The sequence below is a fragment of the Zalophus californianus genome, chromosome 15, assembly GCF_009762305.2.
Source record: "Zalophus californianus isolate mZalCal1 chromosome 15, mZalCal1.pri.v2, whole genome shotgun sequence".
NCBI classification, from domain to species: domain Eukaryota; kingdom Metazoa; phylum Chordata; class Mammalia; order Carnivora; family Otariidae; genus Zalophus; species Zalophus californianus.
The window spans coordinates 56458413-56482455 of NC_045609.1; the positions used below are offsets into that span (position 1 = coordinate 56458413).

Below are 24043 nucleotides of genomic sequence, written 5' to 3' on the forward strand. Positions count from 1 at the left end.
AAGAAGCTTCCTGCTGTTTTGGAGGACAGTAAGAGATGGCATTAACATTTTATACAAAGAACAAGACCCTCACTCTAATTCCACTCCCCAAGTCATCAGTAGAAAAGGGTCTTTTGGCCTCTCTTCTCTTTCTTGTTTTCTTCTGTTTAGCTCACTTATTGTCACTCATTCTTTCAACAGCTATTTAGAGGCCCTACCACATGTCAGAGAAGCGTAAGAACAGAACTGTGAAGATGACACAGTCTCTCCTCCACCCTCAAGGACATTACCGTAAAGAGGGGATCACCAGTAAGGAGGCAGTCATGACGCTCCATGACATGTGCTTTATCAATGCACCTAAGAGGGGCATCTTACCGGTTTGCTTAGGTGGGGCTCTGGGGAGAAGGGGTAGTGAGAAGACTCAAATAAGGCATGCGGGGGTAAGGGGAGCCAGAATAGGAACAGCAAAGGCAAAGCTTACAAATAAGAGAATTCACTGTATTTAGAAATGTTCTATGGCTAGAACTTCAAGTGAAGGGGTGAGAGCTAAGAGATGCGGATGGAGAAGCAAATGAGGCCAGATCCTACGTTATGAAGGTCCTTACTGGCTATGTTATGGGGCTGGGACCTTACCTCAATGAAAATGAAGAAAAGTCTTTAGTAAAGAAGTGATGTGATCAGATTAACACCTTAAAATGATCACTGTGGCTACCGAGAGCAGAATGGGCTTGAGGGTGGTCAAAACAAAGAGAACTTAAGGATACAGCAGAGAGGTTATCTAATGGAATGGAGTACTTGAGAAAGCAGGAAGAGATGTGATCCAGAAGGTACTGGGAACAGGGGTAGGGCAGAAAAATAGAGGTCAAGTCAGGGTGAGGATACAAAGCAGTATATAAGCCTAGAAGTACCAAAGAGGTTCATGAACTGGCTTTATTAAACCACAAGCTAGAGTGACACACATTCCAGTCCCTCTATGGTACTGACTAATACCCACAGCACACTCACAGCTGGTAGGTGATGACCAGGGGTGGCCCAAATCTATGTCAATTGTGCTTGTTAGTGTAATTAGATATTGTAATTGAATATGATATACACCAATAAACATGACAGCAAAAAGGATGCATGATTTCTATGAACATTATGTGGAATGTTTTGTAGAAATTTATTAAGGTGAATCACTTAAAAAAAAACAATATGAAATTAGGTGTGGGTGAGGCAACTATGAAAGTCTGGGGGAGAAATGTATAAATCTAGAAGGATTCTGCACTTAGAATGCTTGAGACAGGTCTTAATGTTCTTGTTCCACTTTAAAAACGCTGGAAACACAGAAGATACATTATGAATGTCAAAGGGAAAATGATGGAGACACTGACTAGATATAAATCAAAGACTTTGGCTCTCTATTTTAAAAAAATGAAAGATGTACCTTTAGTTTTTTAAGTTAAAATAAAATGTTATGTATGAATCTTTTTTTTTTTTTAAATAATTCTCTTACATGAGCCAACTTTCAATTAACCAACTATCAGATCCAATCATGTCCGTTAAGGAGGTGTCCACTGTACGGGAGAGAATCAGCAGTGGGGCATCTGGAAATGTGTAAGGGGGTTCTGAGTAGTCACAATGACTGGCATTCTGTGGGCCAGAACCAGAGGTATATGACTGCAGTTCTTGAGAAAGTCCCATACAAAGAAGTGTCTTGACTAAAATGCCAGAGCATTCCCATCAGGGAACACTGGACTACAAGCTGAGAAAAGAAAGACTTGTATTTTGCAGTGGTGACCAAGGATGCAGGTATGAAGCACAGTACCTGGGCACCAAGGGGCATACCTTCCACCCCCAAACACATTCACACTTCCCAGCACTCCTGTAAGCCTCTATGGAAGGAGACTGGGAATATATGTATCTGAAGATGTCAAGATCTAGACAGACTGGTAGGTAATGGTTTACCCAGTTCCCCAGACCCTCAGAAATACTTTAAAAATACAGTAAAAACCAGTAATTCCTTCTAACATGCATGTGATCAAAGACTGGTCTAGTACTCTTTAGCATGCATTCTTTCATTTCTAAGATCTCCTGTTAGGTGAGAAGGGTCTAGAACATAATACAAAACATAAATTTCACCTGAATATTTGAGACCACAGCAGAAAACTGCTTTTAGGTAGATTATGTTAGATCCCTTTCTGGGAGTCATGAAATTAGCAGACTAACTCTGTTAGGTGTCTTCCCATCTGATGATTCTACACCTACTCTAACTCCTAAATTCTCTTATTACAATTACATCCCTCAAAACGTAAATGCATTGCCACAACTTACATTTCAATAAAGATTGACCCAAAAGGTAAAATTCCTCCCAGGCAAACAATAACTGCAGGCTCCATGAACCTGGAAAATATTAAAATTAGCAATAAACTTCTAGTATGATTTTCACATTATAATATATAAATCCAGATAATAGAAAGCAGATGCTTGGTACTTAAAAATAATCTAACGGATAGAAACATACCAGTAAAAAGAAAAACAAAAATTCAAAGAGGTTACAATACAGAGGTAGGCCTTCAAATTAGCCCTAGGTTATAGTCAACGTTCTTTCTGGCATAAGAGGCCAAGATAAGAATTCGGGCAAGAGAAATTCTTGCTACCGAGAGAACTCAGGAAAAACTCCTAAGTATTTGCTTCTGTTCTACATCTCTCAGCAACTTCTAAAAACTTTACAGGCATTTATTTATAGAAAGCCATAGGAAAAGGGGTGCCTGGGGGGCTCAGTCGTTAAGCGTCTGCCTTCGGCTCAGGTTATGTTCCCAGTGTCCTGGGATCGAGCCTCGCATCGGGCTCCCTGCTCAGCGGGAAGCCTGCTTCTCCCTCTCCCACTCCCCCTGCTTGTGTTCCCTCTCTTGCTGTGCCTCTCTCGGTCAAAAAAATAAATAAAATCTTAAAAAAAAAAAAAAAGAAAGCCATAAGAAAAGAAAAGTCTTGAGAGCCCTATCTGAAATAATGTTTCCCAAATTGTGGCCTTGCCATCTCTTTGTTCATGCTTTCCTTGGTTCACTAATTTCTTTTCCTGTGAATTATACAATCAAGTTATTATGAGTTCTGGGTTACCCTGGAGCCAAAGAGTGAATAAAAAAATAAAATTCAAACCTCATTCATTCACTCGATAAACACATACTGATGCAACTAGTAATTCTCCACCTGGAATGCCTTTTCTCGTCCTACTTCTCCGGCAAGCCCTGGCTCCAGTGTTCTTCCTGTAAAGTCCTTCCCAAGTATCCCAGAAAGAGGTGGGTCTTTCCCCCAGGCCTGCACTGCCTCTTGAACGTAACTCTGTGGCAGCACTTACCACATTATCTGGAACTGTGCAATTACATACATAGCGTACCTCGCTAGACTATAAACTATGGCAGACAGAAGCTATTCATCTAGATATTTCCAATGCCCAGCACAGTATCTGGCACACAAAAGATACTAAACTACTATCTCTAGTATAAACAAACTAAGAATCTCTGGGATAAACAAACTAAAAAAAACAAGAAGAGGGGCGCGCCTGGGTGGCTCAGTCGGTTAAGCATCTGACTCTTGGTTTCGGCTCAGATTATGATCTCAGGGTTGTGAGATCAAGCCCCAAGTCAGGCCCAATGCTGGGACCGCTTAAGATTCTCTCTCTCCCTCTCCCTCTGCTCATCCCCCCTCCACGTGCGTGCATATGCAGACACACATACACACACTCTCTCTAAAACAAAACAAAACTGAGAAGAAATCGAAGAGTTTGAAAGCTGAAAAAAAAAAAAAGCCTTAAAAACCATTTAATCTAGTTATCTTTCCTCCTTTTGTAGGAATCCAAGACCCATAGAGGTTAAAAATGATCTGTGCAAAATAACACAATCAATCAGAGCCAGATCTAGTATTCAGATTTTAGATCCCATGTAACTATATATGGAAAATAAAGATACACATGAGCCTTCCTCCAACTAACTGTGACCCATGGTTTGCAAGGTCACGTGTTGCTCCTTCCTCCCTTTCACCAGCCCTAGTGACCTAGAGTTTATTCTTGATTTGAAAGAGAAAATGGACTTTAAAAACCAAAGTACACAAGATCTCACAATCACCAATCTAAGAGAAAAGGGAACATGGACAATGCTAAGACTAGAACAGATCACCCTCTTAATTTAAACTATAAGTGCTGTTTTTATTCAGCCTCCATCTCAATAAATGACCTCCAAGTCTACAAAAGACCATATATATATAAGTATCTGAATATAAATTATGTCTATTAATAAGGTAAAATATCTAGGAACAGAGGCTTTCAATATATATCCCTTATTATGAATATGCAGAGTCTAATGTGTAGCTATTTTATGAGATGGAGAATGTAATAAATGTATATATGATAAGGCTGTTCTATTTTTGTCTGCTAGTAAGAATTAGGAAAATGAAGAATGCAAAATAGCATAATTTGGACTAAAACATTTAATTTACAAATTTTAAAAGGCAATATATTTATACGAGTTCACATTTTGTTCAAATTTGAATTACAAAACTTAAAAATATAACATTAATGACATCCCATTTTATGTCTGGAATTTGAAAAAATACAAATTATCTCAAGTTAAAAAGAACTTTCAGTGATCAAATAAACTGTAAACTATGTGTATACTGCTGCAACTAAAAAATCTCCTCAGCTGTTTAACAGAAATACTCATCATCCTTTGTCAGGATTAATCTTGAATTCTGGGAGGTCCTCAAGAACACATTTTGTGCATAAAATGTGACAGAACGTATTTGAGATATTCTATACTATCCCAGAAGTAAAGACAAAGAATATTAAGTCAGTAAATTATAACTGGTCTTAGTCCTAATTCATCTCTCAACCGGTATGATATATGTGGCTATAAATGTGTGTATTATTTAGAATAATAAAATATCTGGAAAGGAAAATGAAATTATAAGCCAAGGGTTGTCAAACTTTCTCAGATAGTAAATAGTTGAGGTTTTGAAGGCGATACCCTCTCTGTCTGTCACAGTAGTGTGAAAGCAGTCATCGATAATAGGTGAACGAACAGGCATAGATATGTTCCAACAGAACTTCTCTTTCAAAAATAGGCAGCAGGTCAGTTCTGTCCTGTATACAATAATAAAACTGTCCCACCCACCGAGATGCACTAATGTACTTATCAAAGCATTTAGTTTATCTGTAAATGGCACCAAGATTCATAAAGTGAAAGAAGGATATAATTGATTACTAATCCTAACAATACAGGCTGGAGGCAAAAGTAAAAAGACAAATTCTTAAGTTCCAACTTAAGACATTCTTACAAATACATGCCAATTTTAAAAGTTATATATACATAATAGCCTTAAGAATTTCTATTTTGTGAGGAACAATGACATAAGATTTAGCATTCTCTTTACCATTTTTTCTCCGGTATGGGACGAGGCACAGCATTGACACGACAAGGAAAGTTGGGCTGACCTGACAGATTTCGGCCAAGTATTGTACCAACAAGATTTAGAGGAAGAATAACAAAAAAACAGATGCAACAAACGGCCACCTGTAAATTAAATTAAAATGTGTATGATTACTCAGAATAACAATAACAAAAATAAAGGAGACACTTAAAAATTTAAACACAATTTGACCACAAAATAAAATGTTTAAGTTCAATATAGGCTAAAATTGTGTAAGATACACACTAATGAAAAGAGGCAAAGAATGTGTCTTGAAATATTAGAACTGAACTGAATACAAGGCGAACTGCTTCCCACTTCCTGCAGTTGCTCATGTTCCCCGTTCTTTCATGTGCAGAGAAACTGCATCCCTTTTTTCTCTCCTGATGTCGCTTTCAGCTGTCATGCTTCTAACATATCCTTTATCTTTTCTCGTTATAACCAACTTACTTACTTCGCTGTGTTTTATTGAGCGTGTTATTTCCCTATTTTATAGATGAAGAAAATGAGACTTAAAGAGAGGCTAAGTAACTTCCCATGCCCACACCGCTAGGAGGCGGCCAGATCAAAACCTAGGTTCTGATCTCCCTGTCTCAGACGGAGACCCTGCTCTTTTCTATTCCACACTGCCTCAGGATCTTAACAACACAAGCGCATCTCTATTTACACACAGATGGGTCATTACTAAAACGGAAGTATTTTTCTGCCCATCAGCAGTTCAAAGTCTAAAGTTATAGGGAAGACCATATAGAGATTCTAGAACCAAAGCTGTCAGTTAGGAAAATAATTATTTCTATGACTTTTTTCTTTATATAAATCTGGGTATTCAAGGACACACACTCAAGCTCCTTTCCAGCCAGCATCTGGTTAAGACCACCACTTGACTCTGAACTCCTATAAAATGGGAGGGCTGAATTGCCTCTAAGATCACTTTCAATGATACATATTAGGGTTCTAATAAAAAGTAAAAGTGAGAAAAGTGAAAGAAAATTGTGAAGAAACTGAGAGAAATGAAGAGGCATGGGGTAGAAAATCCAGTTATTACATGAGAAGAAGAGTCTATTTTGAAGCAACATTAGTGAAACCACATCTTCATTATATCCTTGTATGTGTTGTGCTTGTGTGTTTTAAACAAGCCAAAGGTTACCATCTTTCTTCCAGATAAAACTTGTATAAACATATGAGAGCTAAGAGTGTCCTGGAATTCCATTTTAAAGATCAGGCTTAGGAACTCAAATTATTGGTATCTCAGTTTAGACCTATTAATAATATGAATTTATGCTCATATAACAAGAATATGTGAAACATGAAAATAAGCTGTTTTTAAGATATATTAATCATCAGAAAATATTGCAAATTATACATTGTCTCATACATACCCAGGGGATGAATTCTGTCTCAATTTTTGCTGTTGACTTCTTAATTATTGAGATTTGCTATCATTAAGTATACAAGACCCACAAATAAATACACTGTAACAGAGACCAATGTATTTCCCTCTTAATTTACCAGAACTCTAATTTCAAATAAGAAATGAAGAGAAGCTGAAGAAAATATTCCTATAGGAATGACATGGTCTAGGAGAGTGGTTTTCAAATTGTTCCACAAACCCCTCAGGTCCTGCTAAAGAGCTTCAGGAATTCCACAAGCATTTAATCTGAATCTTCTTTTGAAAAGAGTGTTTTTAAAAAATATTTTAAAGTGTGATAAAAAAAATACACATTTTCAAATGAGTTCTGTACCAAATATTAATACACTGAAGCTACCATAACCAGGTTAACTCATTTGCATACAAATCTGAGAATAGTTTCTCCTGTTAACAACTCTGTGTACAGAGTTGGACTTCTTGTAAATGTGTCATTGATTAGGAAGGTTCATGAGTCCACACTGGTCCTTTGTTCTCCCTTGCCTCCCACCGATACAATTCTGGCCTGCACACATTTGTTCACTCAATGTTGTACAAGCAAATGCACTATAGCATGTGTGTGACAGCCAAGTAAGTGGCAAGTGATGTGAGGGCATATATTGCCTGTGTGCTCATTCAAAGCATAACAATAATCAATGAAGGAAACAATAAAATGTCTCATTAAGACATTATCAACTGTTTGGTATTTGTCTAATTTTTTCCCGTTTTGTCTATTTCCTTATACATGATAAAAAAAAATGTGAGCAGTTTGTTAGAAACTGTTAGAGACTGAACTGTGAAACCAATTTCCTACTCTTTTATGTTCAAGTTCTGGATGAGTTTACTTAAAGAATTACTCTGAGATTGTAAGGCAAGCTGTTAAAAAAAGAAGTCACATAAACTAAATCATTGGTTACTGATGAAGACATAACTGAACTCTTATTCATACCCCTTTATATTAGATCTGTATTCATCACAACTTTATTGCTTCTCATTGAGAATGTTAAGATATTGAATTTCCAAATTTATTTATACTAAAAGATTCATGCTTCTATCTATTTTCTCTATTGGGCTTCCACAAAGTTTCATTTTAAAATGAAATTTAGCAGCTAAAAGTTAAAAAAAAAACAAACAAAAACCATTAGTCTAATACACTGTGAAAACTCTGGAACTCAAACCAATATAGGGCCCTCCCCTAGCCTCCTAGCCACTGTTCCTGGACCAACAGCAAAAATAGGCAGTGGGGGGAGGAAAGACTTACTCCAGGTTGAGGGCCTCCACTATCTACAATAAAAGCAAGTCAGAAACAAGTACTGCCTATCAGTACTTAATACCCCAAAGATGTACCAACTGGTCAACTCTTCTCACTCTCAGTCACAAACCAAGAATTTGGCTAGTACTTATTCTACTTATTCTGCTTCCAGACTGGCCTTTTACGAAATCCATGGTGTGAATGAAATGGAAAGGGAAAATGCATTCTGAGATGGGCTATTTTGGAATGCTAAAGCATATAAATTTTATTTATGGTGATAAACAAGTAATTGCTTTTAGGCAAAGTGATCCTCAGGAAATAGGATCAGTCTTATCAGTCATTATGTTCATGCATTTCTTCAACACCTGCTCAGACTAGGCAATTTTTATTACTCATTTTCTACCTCAACATTTTATACCTTTAAATCTATATAAAAATTACGAGCTTCAGTTTAAGCATTTCAACAACAGGATCTATTAATCAGGGCACTGCCAACTCAAACACGAATGCCCGTAAGAAGTCTATCTATTTTATGAGATCATTCTCAATACGCTAATAAGTAACTTTTCCCTCTGCCTTTTTGGACTTCAGTACTCTAACAGAAGAAACACTGGATTTGAAGTTAAAAACATATCTGGTGAACCTAGCATCATCCTGATACCAAAACCAGGAAAAAAAGAAAACTACAGACCAGTATCTTTCATACATACATACAGATGCAAAACCCAGTAAATTTTAGCAAATGGAATCCAGCGACATATAAAATAGATAAATACATCATAACAAATTGAGGTTTATCAAAGGAATGAAAAATTAGTTTAAGATTCAAAAATCAATCAATATAAGTGACCATATTACCAGACTAAAAAATGAAAATCAGGGATTATCTCAAAAGATGCAGAAAATGCCACTGCAAAATCCAACCTCCATTCAAAATGAAAAACTCTCAGCAAACTAGAAGCAGAAGGGCTTCATCAACTTGATGAAGGCATCTACGAAAAAAATATAGGTAACACTTTACTTGATTGTGTAAGACTGGATACTTTCCCTCTAAGAGGGGGAACAAGACAAGAAAGTCTGCTCTCACTGCTTCCACTCAACACTGCACTGGAGGTTCTGGCCAGTGCAATGTGGCAAGAAAAAGAAAGAAAAGATATACAGATTAGAAAGGTAGAAATGCAAGTATCTTTACTCACAGATAACGTGATAATCTACGTAAAAAATCTTTAGGAGTCTACAAAAAAAGAAAAGAGAACTAATAAGTGACTTTTGCAACACTGCAGGATGCAAAGCCAATATACAAAAATCAACTGTTTTTTAATACACTATCAACAAACAATCCAAATTTGAAATTTTAAAAATAACATTTACAAATAGCATAAAAGATAGAAAATACTTAGGGGTAAACTCAATAAAGATGTACAAAATTTAAATACTAAAATCTACAAAATGTTGCAGAGAAAAATTAAAGATACCTAAATAAGTCAAGAGCTATACTGTGTTCTATAATTAAAAGACTCAATATTGTTAAGATGTCAATTCTTTCCAAATTGATCTACAGATTCAACACAGTCAAAATCTCAGCAGGTTTTTTTGTAGAAACTGACAAGGTCACTCTAAACTTTATATGGAAATGCAAAGAACCGAAAAATACCAAAACAACGTTGAAAAAGAACTGATTTCAAAACTTATTGTAAAGCTACAGTAATCAAGACAGTGTGACACTGGCATAAAAACATTACAAATTAATCAATGAAAGAGAACAGAAAGTCCAAAAATAGATCCACATTCAATGATCAGTTCATGATCAACAAAAATGCTAAGGCAATTCAGTGGGGAAAACATAACTTTTTCAACAAATGGTGTTGGAACAACTAAATAGCCATAAGCAAAACAAAATAAAACTCTACCCTTAACTCATACAATAAACAAAATTAACCAAAAATGAATCATTGATCTTAAATGGATGATATTTAAGAACCCAAACTATAAAATTTCTAAAAGAAAACACAAGAGAAAAGCTTACTGATCTCTGCTTTGGCAAAAGGACAGAAAAGCACAAATTTTATAAGGAAAAAAAAAATCAATAAATTAAACTTAATTGCTTTTGCTCTTCAAAAGATACTCTTAAGAGAATGAAAAGACAAGCCACAAAATGAAAGAATATACTTCCAAAATAAGTATAGAACAAAGGACTAGTATCTACAATATGCAAAGAACTCTTCCACTCAACAAGATAACAACCTATAAAAGAGAGGCCAAAGATTAGAACATTCATTAAAAAAATACAGGGATGGCAAATAAGCACACAAAAATATCTTCAACATGATTAGTTATTAGGGAAACGCAAATTAAAACCACAATGAGACACTAGTATGTACCCATTAGAATGGCTAAAATTGAAAAGACTGACCACATCAAGTGCTGGAGATGATGTGGAGCAACTGGAACTCTTACACAATAATAGTGGGAATGTAAAATGACAAACCACTGTGGAAAAGTTTAGTGGTTTCTTTTATCTTTTTTTTTTTTTTAACTATAGCTGACACACAACGTTATACTTTAGCAGTTTCTGGAAATATTAGAATATCATATGACTCAGTCATTCCACTGTAGTTATTTGTCCAAGACAATCAAATATATATCCAACACAAAGACTTCTATATGAATACTCATAACGGCTTGTTTGTAATAGCCAAAAACTGGAAATAATCCGTTACTGGGTAAACAACTGTGGTATATCCATGGAATATATGGAATATTACTGAGCAATACAAAGAAACAAGCTATTAATACATGCAACATCAATAAATCAAAGTAATTTTCTGAGTGGAAAAGGATAAAAAAGAACATACTCTGTGATTCTATTTAGGTGAAATTGTCGGTAACACAAACTAATCTATGATGACAGAGAGCAGGTTGGTGGTTACCTGAGAAGGAGGGAGGGCAGGAAGGAGGAGGATAAAAGGGGTGAATTACAAAGGTACACATCGAAACTTCTGGACTTCATAAATACCTTCTTTTTTTGATTGTGGTGATGGTTTCCCAAACATGTACATATATCAAAACTCATTATACTTTAAATACACACAATTTATCATATATTAATTATACCTCATTACAGCTATAAAAATATACAGACCAAAAGAAGCCATAAAACATTCTACATTCAGCACTCTCAGAATAAAGCTAAAATTTCTCTTGGCAAAAAAGAAGGAAACAAATAAAGAAATAAAAACAGATCACCACCAGCAGCACCACACCAAACAAAATGTGATTTGAGTCAATTACCCTGCAAGAGTGCTGGGTTTCTGCTCCTGTAAAACAGGGATAATGTATATCACTAGCTCTGCCTACCTCTTTGGGTTCTTCTGAAACCAGATAAGATAAGGGGTATGAAAGAGCTTTGTGAACTACAAAATGCTACACAAATGTCTCTGTCCTTATTGTAATTCATCTTGTCAAATTTGGCACATCATTTCAGTCAGGTGAGATTGTTTAAGATGCTGTCTTCATCATTCCATATTACTAATTTCCTCCCCAATCTCACATCCTTTTTCAATTTAATCATCAAATCACTATGCCTTTATACAAATCATTAACAATTACTTGAATTGGCCAAAGTCAAGATCTACTGAAAGAGAGTATGTGACATATTATCAGTAATATCATCCCAATTCTTTAATTCTTTAATTATTTCACTATACATCTACCTGACTGTACCATTCCACCTACATTTCCCTACCCTGTCAAACAAGATAAATACTTTACATTCCTATTCTTCTTGTCTCCTAAAACCTACCAAAAAGGAGAAATGAAGTTGTTCTAGCATTTTTGTTTTAATAAATCCATAATAGCTCCTAATGTTCATTATTTCTGTGATTTAAAAAATAAATTTTAATAACATTCTAAAATCTTGTGCTTTATCAAGTTCACCACATTTTGTAAGGTAGAATCCACTTTCTTCCTTTCCCTTCTGGAAAAGTAAATTTGCTCATGTCCAGTTTTACAATGCTTCTGTTCCCTTACACAGTTATTCAAACATTACTTATCAGCATGATCTCTCAGTATGTCTAAAAGGTCATTTACCTAAGCAGCAAACTTAACAGCTAAGGTGGCTAGGTACTCCTGTACCATCAATCCTCTTACCTATTTTAGGCTTTACTTCCCCCTTATCAGGGATTATTTTCCTCTTGTCTTTTCTTGTTTTAAAGATTACTTTATTTAATGAATAAAAAGAGAAGAATGGGGTAGAGCCATTCTTCTTTCAGCCTATGGTTTTGCTATGAAAATATCCTTACAAATTCTTACTTGCCTTAGCATTTGTCAAAAATTCAGGTTGGTTAATAAGAGTTTTTGTAACACTATTTTTATAGATCTTTATTATTCTTTTACATTTAGGTATACTGTATTCTCCTCACAACTTTTGAGAGATCATAAAATAGTACCTGTCCCTTAATCTTGGCTGCCATTTTTTCCTCACTGTGGTAATTTCTGATCACATATCATGAATTTCATTTTTGAGAGCCTCCAATTGTTAAGCCATTTTCCCAGTTACAGTCCAAGACTTGGATAATGAGAGAGGATTTCCCTAAATAGTTTTCAAATCTGATTTCCTAAAACCTATGGCATATTTCTGGGATGCCTGGGTGGCTCAGTCAGTTAAGCATCTGCCTTTGGCTCAGGTCATGATCCCAGGGTCCTGGGATCAAGTCCCACATCGGGCTCCTTGCTCAGCAGGGAGCCTGCTTCTCCCTCTGCATGCCGCTCCTCCTGCTTGTGCTCTCTCTCTCTGACAAATAAATAAAATCTTTAAAAAATAAACAAACAAACGAACAAACCTATGGCATATTTCTGATAATGGTCAAGATGTCGCCCCCCGCAAACTAAAATAGACCTGAACATGACAAATACAACATGGTTCATCCATGACTCCTGTTTCTTTTCCACCAACTATTCTACCCACTCAGAGACAAAACAATAAAGTATAATAAGTCAAGGATTTATCAGTACATGCTGAGCTTATTATTAGGTTATTAGTTTCTATGCTACTTTGCAACTTTGAGTTTTAAAACTCTGCAACTGGTTTTTTGTCCCTTGAAAGCCTACAATAACATCAAATGTAGGATTCGAGATTTACAGCCCACAAGACTTCATGCCTAAAACCTGTTTTCAGAACATCCTGAGAAATCCTTCCTCATTCCCAAAAAGCTCTCACAGGACCAGAAACTCTGGGTATAACACCTAAATCATTCTTGAACAAATTCCCAAAAGAAAACGTTTCTATCTTCCCAGAATCAATCTGATTTCAAGTGCCCTCTCTCCCTTTCCCTACAGCCAGAATAGAGCTCTGGTCAGAACACTCCAACCTCAGGAACAGGTATGTTTGTCCCTGGACAGTCCATGACCCTAAATTTTATTCAAATGCTCTCTTTAGTCTTCTTGTAATACTCTCTTGACTTTAGGCACCATCCCTTAAACCTAGGACACTAGATATCAGCTCAGATTACTACCACCACCCTCTACTTATGTTTATCTTTATTTAGCTAAGAAGATTGAAAATTGTTCAACAAGTTTAATCTGACATGGATTTAATGGCTTTTATGTGTAATTAGGTATGCAGAGAAGTTGGGAGTCCGAGGACAAACCTTGCCCACTTTCAATCCTATCTTGGGCTAGTCCTGGTGACAAGAGTAGTATTCTGACAAAATTCCAGATCCCTAGTGGGCAAAATCCCTATTACTCAGGTGCCTCGAGAGGGCAAGACAGAAGCCTGAAGTCACTTTTACCAAGGATGGCTTAAACCCTCATTGTGAAATATCTGAGAAAACAGAGTACTAGAGACAAGATCACCCAGAGAAAGGGCTCAATGTCCCAGAGACCAAAGGAATGGGGACAGAAACTAAGGCCTGGGGAAGAACATATAGGAGTATCTGAAGACTCTGATTTTCAAACTAGGGTGTTCAGTTAAGTAGGGGCATCCAACTTCTCAGAAACATATGCTCTGGGAGACTTTCAGCTGACAGATCCATCCCCAAATGCTGGGAACTAGAATCAGGTAAACACCTGATTTAGAGCAAAGCTTTAAAAAATTAAAAAATTTAATTTTTCATTGGCTTAGGATGAAGCCATGAGCACTGAAATTATTCAAATTCCCAAGGACTCTAATGTGTACCCAGGGTTGAGAACCATGGAGTTTATGAGACTATATAACTACTTCCTTCATAATTTCAACAAGTCCAATAACTAAAAATATAATTTTCAGTAGTTAAAACACTTAATGAACACAAGGTCAAACATTCACTCAAGTTCTTAAATTTCATGTTCTAAACAAATTTTGATACTTTTAAAAGGAGAAAAAAAATGTTAGACCACACAGCTGATTAAAACTTGAGGGCAATGGAATGTCTTTCACTCAGCATTCCTTCACTCCAAATTAGAATGCAAATCAAGAACATGATATTATAGGTGCCTGCTAAACACCAACAGCCAGTCTTCTACATACCAAAGATCAATTTTATAAACCTGCTCTGGCTCAGTACAGAGTCTGAAACTGTATTCTAGTAGTTATTAATTATTAAATTATCTAAAGACAAATTACATTGAATATTAACATTTAAAACCCCATTTATGAGTGGTAAAATTTACAATTTTAGTGAAACGAAGCAACTTCAAAATATAATTTTCACATCAATTCAAAATTTTATGAGGAACATTAGAGCAGAGTCTGAATTTTCATTTTTAAAGCACAATGAAAATAATTAATTCAGCAGATCATCTGTAAGAAGTCCTTGACTCTGTATAGATACTTTCTGATGGCCTGGAACTACTATAAAGCAAATTCTTTTCCATTTCTGAATGTGATTAATTACTTTACCCTTTCCTAACTATTATCACTTGCCTTGGCTTGTAAAAAACAAAAACAAAAAAAACTCCAATTTTGAAGCAATTGTCAAAAATGAAATATATAACTAAATAGTATCAATAACTAAAAAGTACCAAAGATTTAGTAAAAATGTATATGCAATGTCTGTGAAAAACCTGGATTATAAAACAAAATCAGGGTGCCTGGGTGGCTCAGTCATTAAGCGTCGGCCTTTGGTTCAGGTCATGATCTCAGGGTCCTGGGAACAAGCCCCGCATGGAAGCCTGTTTCGCCCTCTCCCACTCCCCCTGCCTGTGTTCCCTCTCTCGCTGTCTCTCTCAGTCAAAAAATAAATAAAATCTTTAAAAATAAATAAATAAATAAATAAAATCATCTGGAATTTTTGTGAAACCATTTGATAACTCTCATATAACTGAAATAAAACCAAAATAAGATTAAAATTCAGAAAGAGTCCAGTTAAAGTTCTGCCACGATCTGTATGACCTTGACCAAGTTACACAACCTCTGTGAAAAACAGTAACCATCCTACACCTTGCATACATGTGCATATGAGCGTGCACGCATTTGCATAAGTGTACATTAAGACTAAAGTCTACTCCAGGCCTAAAATTGTTTCTAGTAAAAAGGTAACAACAAGAAAAATTTGGAAACTGTGGGTTATCTCTGTAGAGCACTGGTATATATCTGTGTTTTAGTTTTAATATAGTTAAAAAATCCAAAATATTCCTAAGTCTGTGATTACAGGTAAAATATGAGATAGGATTTTAATGTCCAAAGTAACACATATTATCAATATAAATGTTTAATGACATTCTAAAAATAAGTACACTGCTACTGAAAAAAGAAAATGTGTTCTGGACAAGCTTCACTACCTACCACAACCAATGTACCCACCTATCACCTTAAAACACCCTCATTTCTTTATTCTTCTTCTACAATATAGTCACCAGTTTTTCCCATCTCTGATAAAAAGTATAGTATTCTCTTGTCATACTTATAAGTTGGACTTTCACTGTACTGGCTCACTGAATCAAGAAAAAATTTCCTTCAGCTAACTTTCTAGGACTGGGCAGGGACTGGCTGCAAATACCAAACCTCTTCTTACTAAGAGGTACTTCAGAGAGATAGCAGGCCTCATATTAGAATGCTTATATTTTTCCAGCTTCAAAGTAAGGTTCAAGCAACTTACCATTGTCCCAAAGGGAATGGCTCTTGAAGCATGGTAATAAATGGCTATAAAGTTGATGAAGAAGGCAGTGCCACACACCATAGCTGGGATAAGAAATGCCCCAATAAACATCTGCTTTATCCATCTCCTTCCTGAAAGAGAAAGGAAACAGTGAAAATCGGGGGGGGTGGCATATATTAATGTTCATAAGGTACCAAACTATTCTTTATTTAGCACCAAGTTATTTATTTAAAATTCTAATGTAAAGATCTCAAAATTTGCCATTCTAATAACTGTTTCAGGACAACAGCTAATGAAGACCAGTCCGGCTATGTAAGTACGTCTAGTGAAAACCTGTACTGGAAAAGAGCAATGGATTATAGTAAAATATTCCAGTGTTCTGTCCTGACCCTGCCACTGAACTGCTGTGAACTTTGGTAAGTCTCTTGCTCTTGCAGGGCTACAAGTTGGCCTAGATAGGTGTTTTCAAACTAGTACTTGGAGTTTGGGAGCTTCCTAGAGGTGCCCATGAAGTCACTGGTGAAGGAAGAGCCCCAAGCCCTGCTTCAACCAGAACAAGTCCATTTTCAACAGTTTTACATATTGGAGTTTCATGTAAGCTTTAAAAAAAAAAAAGTTAAAAAACCCCTGGTGAAAGGGGTCCCTAAATTTACTTTTAGCTGTACTTTTGATTATAAACATATATTTATCAAAAGGGAAAAACAACACAGTGCATCTCATGAGCTCTCTCTCAGCAATTAGAACTACAGACTTGTAAGTTCCACTATTTCTTTTCTTTCCTTCTTTTTTAAAATTCGGGTCTTAAATTCATGACCCTGAGATCAAGACCTGAACTGAGACCAAGAGCTGGACACCTAACCGAATGAGTCACTCAGGCACCCGTTTCACTATTTCTTTGTATCTCCTTGAACTGCCAAAATTCTGTACAGTGAGCATCTGTTATTTAGATAATCAAAGGAAGGAAACTATGTCAATTTTAAACTGTGTCATCAAAAATTCTAAATCATGTTCATATTGATCAGGAGAGTAATGTGGAGCTATCTTTCTAATACAGTGGAGTATACAAGCAAGAGCACTACAGAGGAAACATCTGCACACTGCTCAGGAACAAAACAAGGATTTCAGAGTGGATCACTATTAAAATTCAACCCCACAACCAAAAGCAATATGGACCTAAACAGGAAGTACGATAAGCAAAACAAGCAATACCCTAACTTCTGTTTTGTTCTATGTAAAGCTCTTTTAAACATCTATCTTATAGAATTGCTAGCCCAAATCTTAACATTCCTCCAGAAAAACTCCTTGATTCTGAACTTTCACCTCTATTTTATTTCTTTCTCAGGTAACTTTCAAGAGCCCCTCCTTTTCACACTAAGATTCAGCATTTGAACACAAAAGAGTGGCAATTCAAGTATTATTTTTCCTATTTAATTCTAACTCTTCCCTAGCACTCTTTTCCTAAACTTTTATCTTCTCAGACTCAGACCGATATTCATAAATTCCATATTCAATTCTATTACTCCCTTTCCCTCCAAAATCAAAAAGAATCACACATTCCAGTGGGTACAATCAGTAGCAGACAAACCTGCATTGTGCTTCCTGCTGCTCACCACACCCTTGGAGATTCTGGTCAAGTTCCAGGCCACCCCTAGCTTTAAATTGGGTCTGGAGGACTATCCAGCACCTTGAGGACAATGTACAGACCTTGAGCTTCATTGTAGTTCGAATTCTGGGATAACTCTGAAAAATTCTCAGTTTTCTGGGTTGACCTCTTACACTAACCTGATTTTTAGGGATCGCTCAGACAAAATATCAGGACATGACTAGACCTTCTCAAGCCACTGTCAATCAGAAAATAACCTTTAGGGGCACCTGGGTGGCTAGTAGATTAAGCGTCCAACTCTCGATTTCAGCTCATGATCTCAGAGACATGAGATCTAGGCCCGCATTGGGCTCCACTCTGGGTGTGGAGCCTGCTTAAGAGTCTCTCTCTCCTTCTCCCTCTGCCCCTCCCCCACCCCTCCCAACCTGTGTGCTCTCTCTCTCTCAAAAAAAAAAAAAAAAAAAAAAAAAAGAGTTAAGTATAGTAAAGTTTGGCTGGTGTTCTTAACTTGTTATCAAACTAAAAGCAAATTTATGTCCGAGTATGAATAAATTTCCTGTTTTAAATAATTTGTTTCTGCTGTGGAGATTTTTCTAGAGGTCATAACCTAACTAGTTTCCAGGTCAAATTCAAAGCAGAAATTAACTTAGGCATCCTTAGTTCCTAAGGATCATAGCCCCATGTAAGACTTGTTTCCCATATCTGAACATAAAATATAGACACTGAACAGATAACTAAAATAATTATGGACAATGATACTCCCTCAGGCAAACCAAAGATTATTTATACTGGAGGTATAGATCACATTAAGTCTAGTAGGACCAATAAAAAAAAAGGCAATGGTAAACCAGAATATCCTGGAGGAATTTTAAATGATCCTATGTATGCTCTAGCCAATAACCTGTAAGTCTAGTTAACTAAAAAGGCAGGATTCCTTAATGCTGACATTGCTTAGGACGAGCTGGGAAAATCACGTGAGAAAGTCTCTATCCTTAGGAATAAAATTTTAAGGTCTTTCAACAACCCTTCATTCACAATGCAAAACTACTATTTTCAGTACTTTTCTGACCGCAATTACAGGGAAAACAAAAAAACTTGAAGACCCTTGGGTACCATCAAAGAAAGAAACACCAAGGAGCAGTACCTTTGTATCATCTATGTATCCCCCATCATTTGCAGATCACAACAGTAAAGAAGCAGGGGGGGAATTTAAGATGAAGTGCCCTTAGCAAGACTGTGACACAGAATAACAGAAATCTTTGTGCAGGGTCCTTTGATAAATATTTAAGAGTCAATAGAAATAAATAGCTCTCCTTCCTATTCTCCTTCCAGTACAGACACTTTGTCCATAAGCCATAAAACATGCCTTTATATTCAGCTGTAACACTACTCTCTGTGGAGGCCTCCCATGGAGCACATCTAGGGAGTAAGGTACCTCAAAGCAAAATAATATCAATAACTTAAATATACTCTTTCCAGGGTGCCTGGGTGGCTCAGATGGTTAAGCGTCTGCCTTCGGCTCAGGTCATGATCCCAGGGTCCTGGGATCGAGTCCCACATCGGGCTCCCTGCTCCTTGGGGAGCCTGCTTCTCACTCTGTCTCTCTCTCTCTGTCTCTCATGAATAAATAAATAAAATCTTAAAAAAAAAAAATATATATATATATATATATATACTCTTTCCTACATGTTCCTCAGAGCTAACTTCACAGTGGACAATGGAGATAAACTTATTATTCATAATTTTCAGAAATAAAATGCAAAGCTTCCATAAAAGCAAAACAGACCACATAACAGCTTTAGTGGAGATTATGTGAAATAGGATAACAAAGTATTTTACAATGGCTGTACTGTCCCTTTTAAATTCCAAATACCTCATGGTAAAATAGTAGCATCTGTAATTAAAAATACAAAGTGATAACTTGTAAGTTACCTCCTTGTCTGGCATACAGACTGCCTCCAAAATAACCATTCACTGGAGATGTAGCAGCATAGACAAATATGGCTGTACTGAGCATTGATCCCCTCCTAAAAAGGCGAAACAACATATGTATGTGGTAAGTTAAAGCCAACAATTTAAAGAAAACATCATAGAGTCCATCACATTAACATTAGTTTGATTTCAAAGATAAATTTAACAGGAACACAAAAAATATCATCCTGGACTATAAGGGATCTCAAAAGGTTGCCTAGTGAATTAATTTCTAGTTAAAATTGCACAGGCTACTAATTTTTTTAATCTGAAGTTAAATTTCATAATATATTCTAAACAAACATTTCACATTTCTTTGGCAAAAATATTAGAAGCTGGCACTAAAATTGTTTTGCAATCCTGTAAACCAATCACATCATATGGATAAGGATATTCATGTTCAGAAAAATAATTAGAATATTCCTCTTTTTAATTTAATTCTTAAGATTCTTGCCCACTGATAGAAATAAAAAATAAAGTGGAAGTAATATTTATATTAGCGATATTACCTCAAATGGTATAACACTGAGACTTTTCCTATTTCGTTTTCCTTACACTATTAAAAATTATTTTTAAAAAATCCATTAGGTCCACAAATCAACATTAATCCAGATCAACAATTTCTTTTTCTTTTTTTTTTAACAGAGGTGGGAAAGAAGGGAGGGAAGGGGCAGAGGAAGAGAGAGAATCTTAAGCAGGCTCCACACCCAGGACAGAGCCCAATGTGGGGCTCGATTTCATGACCCTGAGATCATAATCTGAGCTGAAATCAAGAGTCAGACACTTAACCAACTGAGCCATCCAGGCGCCCCTCAGATCAACAATTTCTAACCTCTTCTTCCACTGATGATAGCTAGAGAATTCAGGCCAACTCTCTTGTTGAATAAAACTGAACAAAATATTTTAAATGCCTAATTGCAAAGGGAAATATTAAGATGATAAATGACAGTATCATTTGCCATAATATAGAAATGTACTTAAGCCACTAACAATAAAGACTATTTTTGGAACTTATCATAACTAGGAAGGTAAAATAAAGTCTGTAGATAGAACACATAACCTTCTCAGTTTGAGCTAAAGAATATTCTTTTAAAGAGAATTTGTAAGAACATCACACTAATGTGTGTACTGGGAAGATAATTCATAAATTAACCATCTTCTGGGTAATAATTATATTTCACTGTACACCTATGTAGAATACAAAGGTATCATATAGTCTAGAAATATGTAGCACTCCTCTGCCCCAACACCTATGCTCAACTTCTTAAAGTGGATACATAATAGTTAAAACATTACAGTATTTAATTTCCATCAATATATAGCTAAATATAAATGTGGTAGTAATATAAGAATATGTCATTCCCATGTTTCAAAGATCGTGAGTCTCAGGGCACTTAGCTGACTCAGTAGAACAGGTGACTCTGGATCTGAAGGTCATGAGTTTGAACCCCATGTTGGGTGCAGAGCTTATTTAAAAAAAAAATTAAAAGATTGTGGGTTTCAAAGTTTTTAGAATCAAAATTTGTTTTTTCAACAACTGAAACACTGCAAATACTGTTTCCTTTCAGATTATCATTAAAAACTCTGACCCAGGGGCGCCTAGGTGGCTCAGTCATTAAGCGTCTGCCTTAGGCTCAGGTGATGATCCCAGGGTCCTGGGATCGAGCCCCACATCGGGCTTCCTGCTCGGTGGGAAGCCTGCTTCTCCGTCTCCCACTGCTTGTGTTCCTACTCTTGCTATCTCTCTCTCTCTAACAGATAAATAAAATCTTAAAAAAAAAAAATCTGACACATTCTCTGTTTGTAACTGGGTGTGTGAAGACTGACACAGGTCTAGCCATGCTGAAAACTGAAAGGCTGCTTTAGTCTAAGTCCAGTCTATTACCAGTCAGAAGCTTTTAATATTAGCAGAGAGGGTTCAAAAGGAATGCTCATGTGACTGAGAGTCCAAAATGCCTACCAGGGATTTAAGCTTGCAATCCCTAGAGACACTACATTAAATGAAGTGTCAGTCACAGTTTTAAAAACCAGACATACCCTTCATCTCTTCGTTTATATATATTCTATGGGCATTTTCCACCCAAAATACACCATCTTCATCTACACTGAAAAATCTGCTGACATAGGGAACCGCCTACTTGTTCATTTCTCCAAAACTCGAGGCGGGAAACATTTAAGGAGCTGCTTACACTTGCCAGCTCACCACTGTCCACCCAAAGTTATAGAGCAGCAGTATTTTTCCAGACTTACCCACAGTTTCTCCCACACTATGCCTTCTCAGGAGTTAATATCACACTCATAGGCATCCACACTGATACCGATCCTCTATTTATCTAATTATTTTTTCTTCTCTGATTGCTATGGCCATCACCAACACAAAATAACATTCACACGTTACATTATCTGCTTTTTATGTTTTAGAATCATTCTGACTCTGGAGTGAGTCTTAGAAATGTCATGTGCAAGGTTTTTCATTTTCTCACTACTTTGTATTTTTATTATCTCTATTTTCATTTCCATAGCAGAGCAAATTAAGAGACAAATTGTGGAGTGAGAGTGAGTGCCTAGGTTCAAATCCCAGCTTACTAACACCCCTACAAACAGTTGTATGATCTCAGTCAAATTACTTAACCTCTCTGAACTTTACTTTTCTCATGTGGAGAATGGAGAGAATAATAGTCCCTCCACAGGACGGGCATGAAAATTAAAACAGCTAATATGTATGAAGCACCTAATGGAACCTCAATAATGTTAGTCACTTTGATATCAAAATAATACTCACAGCTTTAAGACTAATGATATAATTAAGTATGTTCACTTCAAATAAGCACAACATAGAAAAACCATTAATAATGACAGGCTAAAATAACAGCACGTGACTTGCCTGCTAATACCATTTATCAGAAAGTTTCTTATTTCTAAAGTTGAAGGTCTACAAGCAAAAGAGCATCTGCATTAAAAAATGAACTGCCAAAACTGTAACCCTAACATCTGAGAAGGAACAAGGCAGAAACTTGAATTCTAGGAGGTTGCCCACTAGTAACTCTGAAGACTGTGACTGTGCAGTCAATGTCAATTCAGGAGTGACAAATTTAATCCAGTTATTTAAGGTAAAGGACACCTTTGTGGCAGATTTGAAATGTCTTTCTTGTACTTGGGATTTAGTTCCTCTGAAATATACTGTATTCTAAAGAATGAACTACCCACCAGAACACTAAAAGTTTAGGTTTTGGACAATTATTTTAAAGCTTATATGGTAAATAAGTTGCAAAGGTTATATTAAAAAAAGATAACAGAAACTACAGAAAAATAGCCTTATTGATTAATACATTCACTTCAGCTTACAAGCACTGAGTACCTTCCACACGTTTTACATAGGTGTTTTGAGAATTCAAAGATAAATTAAGACCTGGTCCTCGCTCTCAAGGAGCTTCTGGTCTAGGTGAAGCAACAGTAATTTATTATCGTTAAATATTTAACATAAAAATCAGGAGCCATTCTTTCAGCAACAATTTATTGTTTGTCCACCAAATGCCAGGCATATATAAGAAAGAATGCATTATGAACTGAAATAGAGGTATGAAATGTAACTGGAAACAAGTGTCATTCTGACAGAGAACTTCATGGGGCAGTATCTAAAGTACTTGAATTATAACCCCTGACACCTAGGCTCAGGGTGTGTCTGATTCATTGAGATTGTGGCTCTCTGAGCACAGGTTATAGGACCACTCAATAGGGACAGGAGATCTTTGTGAATGTACAACTTCTTCTAATAATCCAAAAACTTTTCTTGCAACCAATTTTGTTCTCAAAGAAAAAAATGTACCAGAAACCATGTAAAGGTAAGATAAATCATCCAATTATTTTTCTAACCTCATGTGCCTTTTCTACTACTCTTTTTACTATTAATTATTACTTAAGAGTTAAATATTACAATTAATAAATGTAATAAATATTAAATATTTCTTAAATATTATTTATTATTTCTCTTCTGTTCTGCAGAGAGTCTCCAGTTTGGAAGATAAATATGAAGTACCAATTCAATAACTGTGAAATTCTAGTACTTCTTATAAAGATCTAATTGTATCTTCAGCTTTCAAAAAAATGCTATTCATCTTCTCAAACAGCACTAGCTTATAAGTAACTCTGCTCATACCTCTAATGGAACATAACCTTTGTAACCAACCAAAATGTTCAGTAAGGCTAGGAAGTTTTAAAATGTAACAGAAGGGCGCCTGGGTGGCTCAGTTGGTTAAGAGACTGCCTTCTGCTCAGGTCATGATCCTGGAGTCCCGGGATCGAGTCCCACATCGGGC

General features: G+C 36.2%; 1 protein-coding gene and 1 long non-coding RNA gene across 2 annotated transcripts in view; one reads left to right on the forward strand and one right to left on the reverse strand.

Annotated features, from left to right (window-relative positions):
- TM9SF3 (transmembrane 9 superfamily member 3) overlaps window positions 1-24043 on the reverse strand; it is a 76436-nt gene that overhangs the window by 11812 nt on the left and 40581 nt on the right. The window contains exons 8-11 of the mRNA XM_027595817.2: window positions 19689-19783; window positions 16154-16284; window positions 5386-5525; window positions 2293-2361 (exon numbers count right to left, since the gene is read on the reverse strand). Coding sequence (XP_027451618.1) covers window positions 2293-2361; window positions 5386-5525; window positions 16154-16284; window positions 19689-19783 — 435 coding nt within the window. The remainder of the gene's footprint in view (window positions 1-2292; window positions 2362-5385; window positions 5526-16153; window positions 16285-19688; window positions 19784-24043) is intronic.
- LOC113923172 lies at window positions 1545-24016 on the forward strand. The gene is made up of 3 exons (XR_003520197.1): window positions 1545-1770; window positions 16435-16569; window positions 23730-24016. It is a non-coding gene; the product is annotated as an uncharacterized LOC113923172 (long non-coding RNA).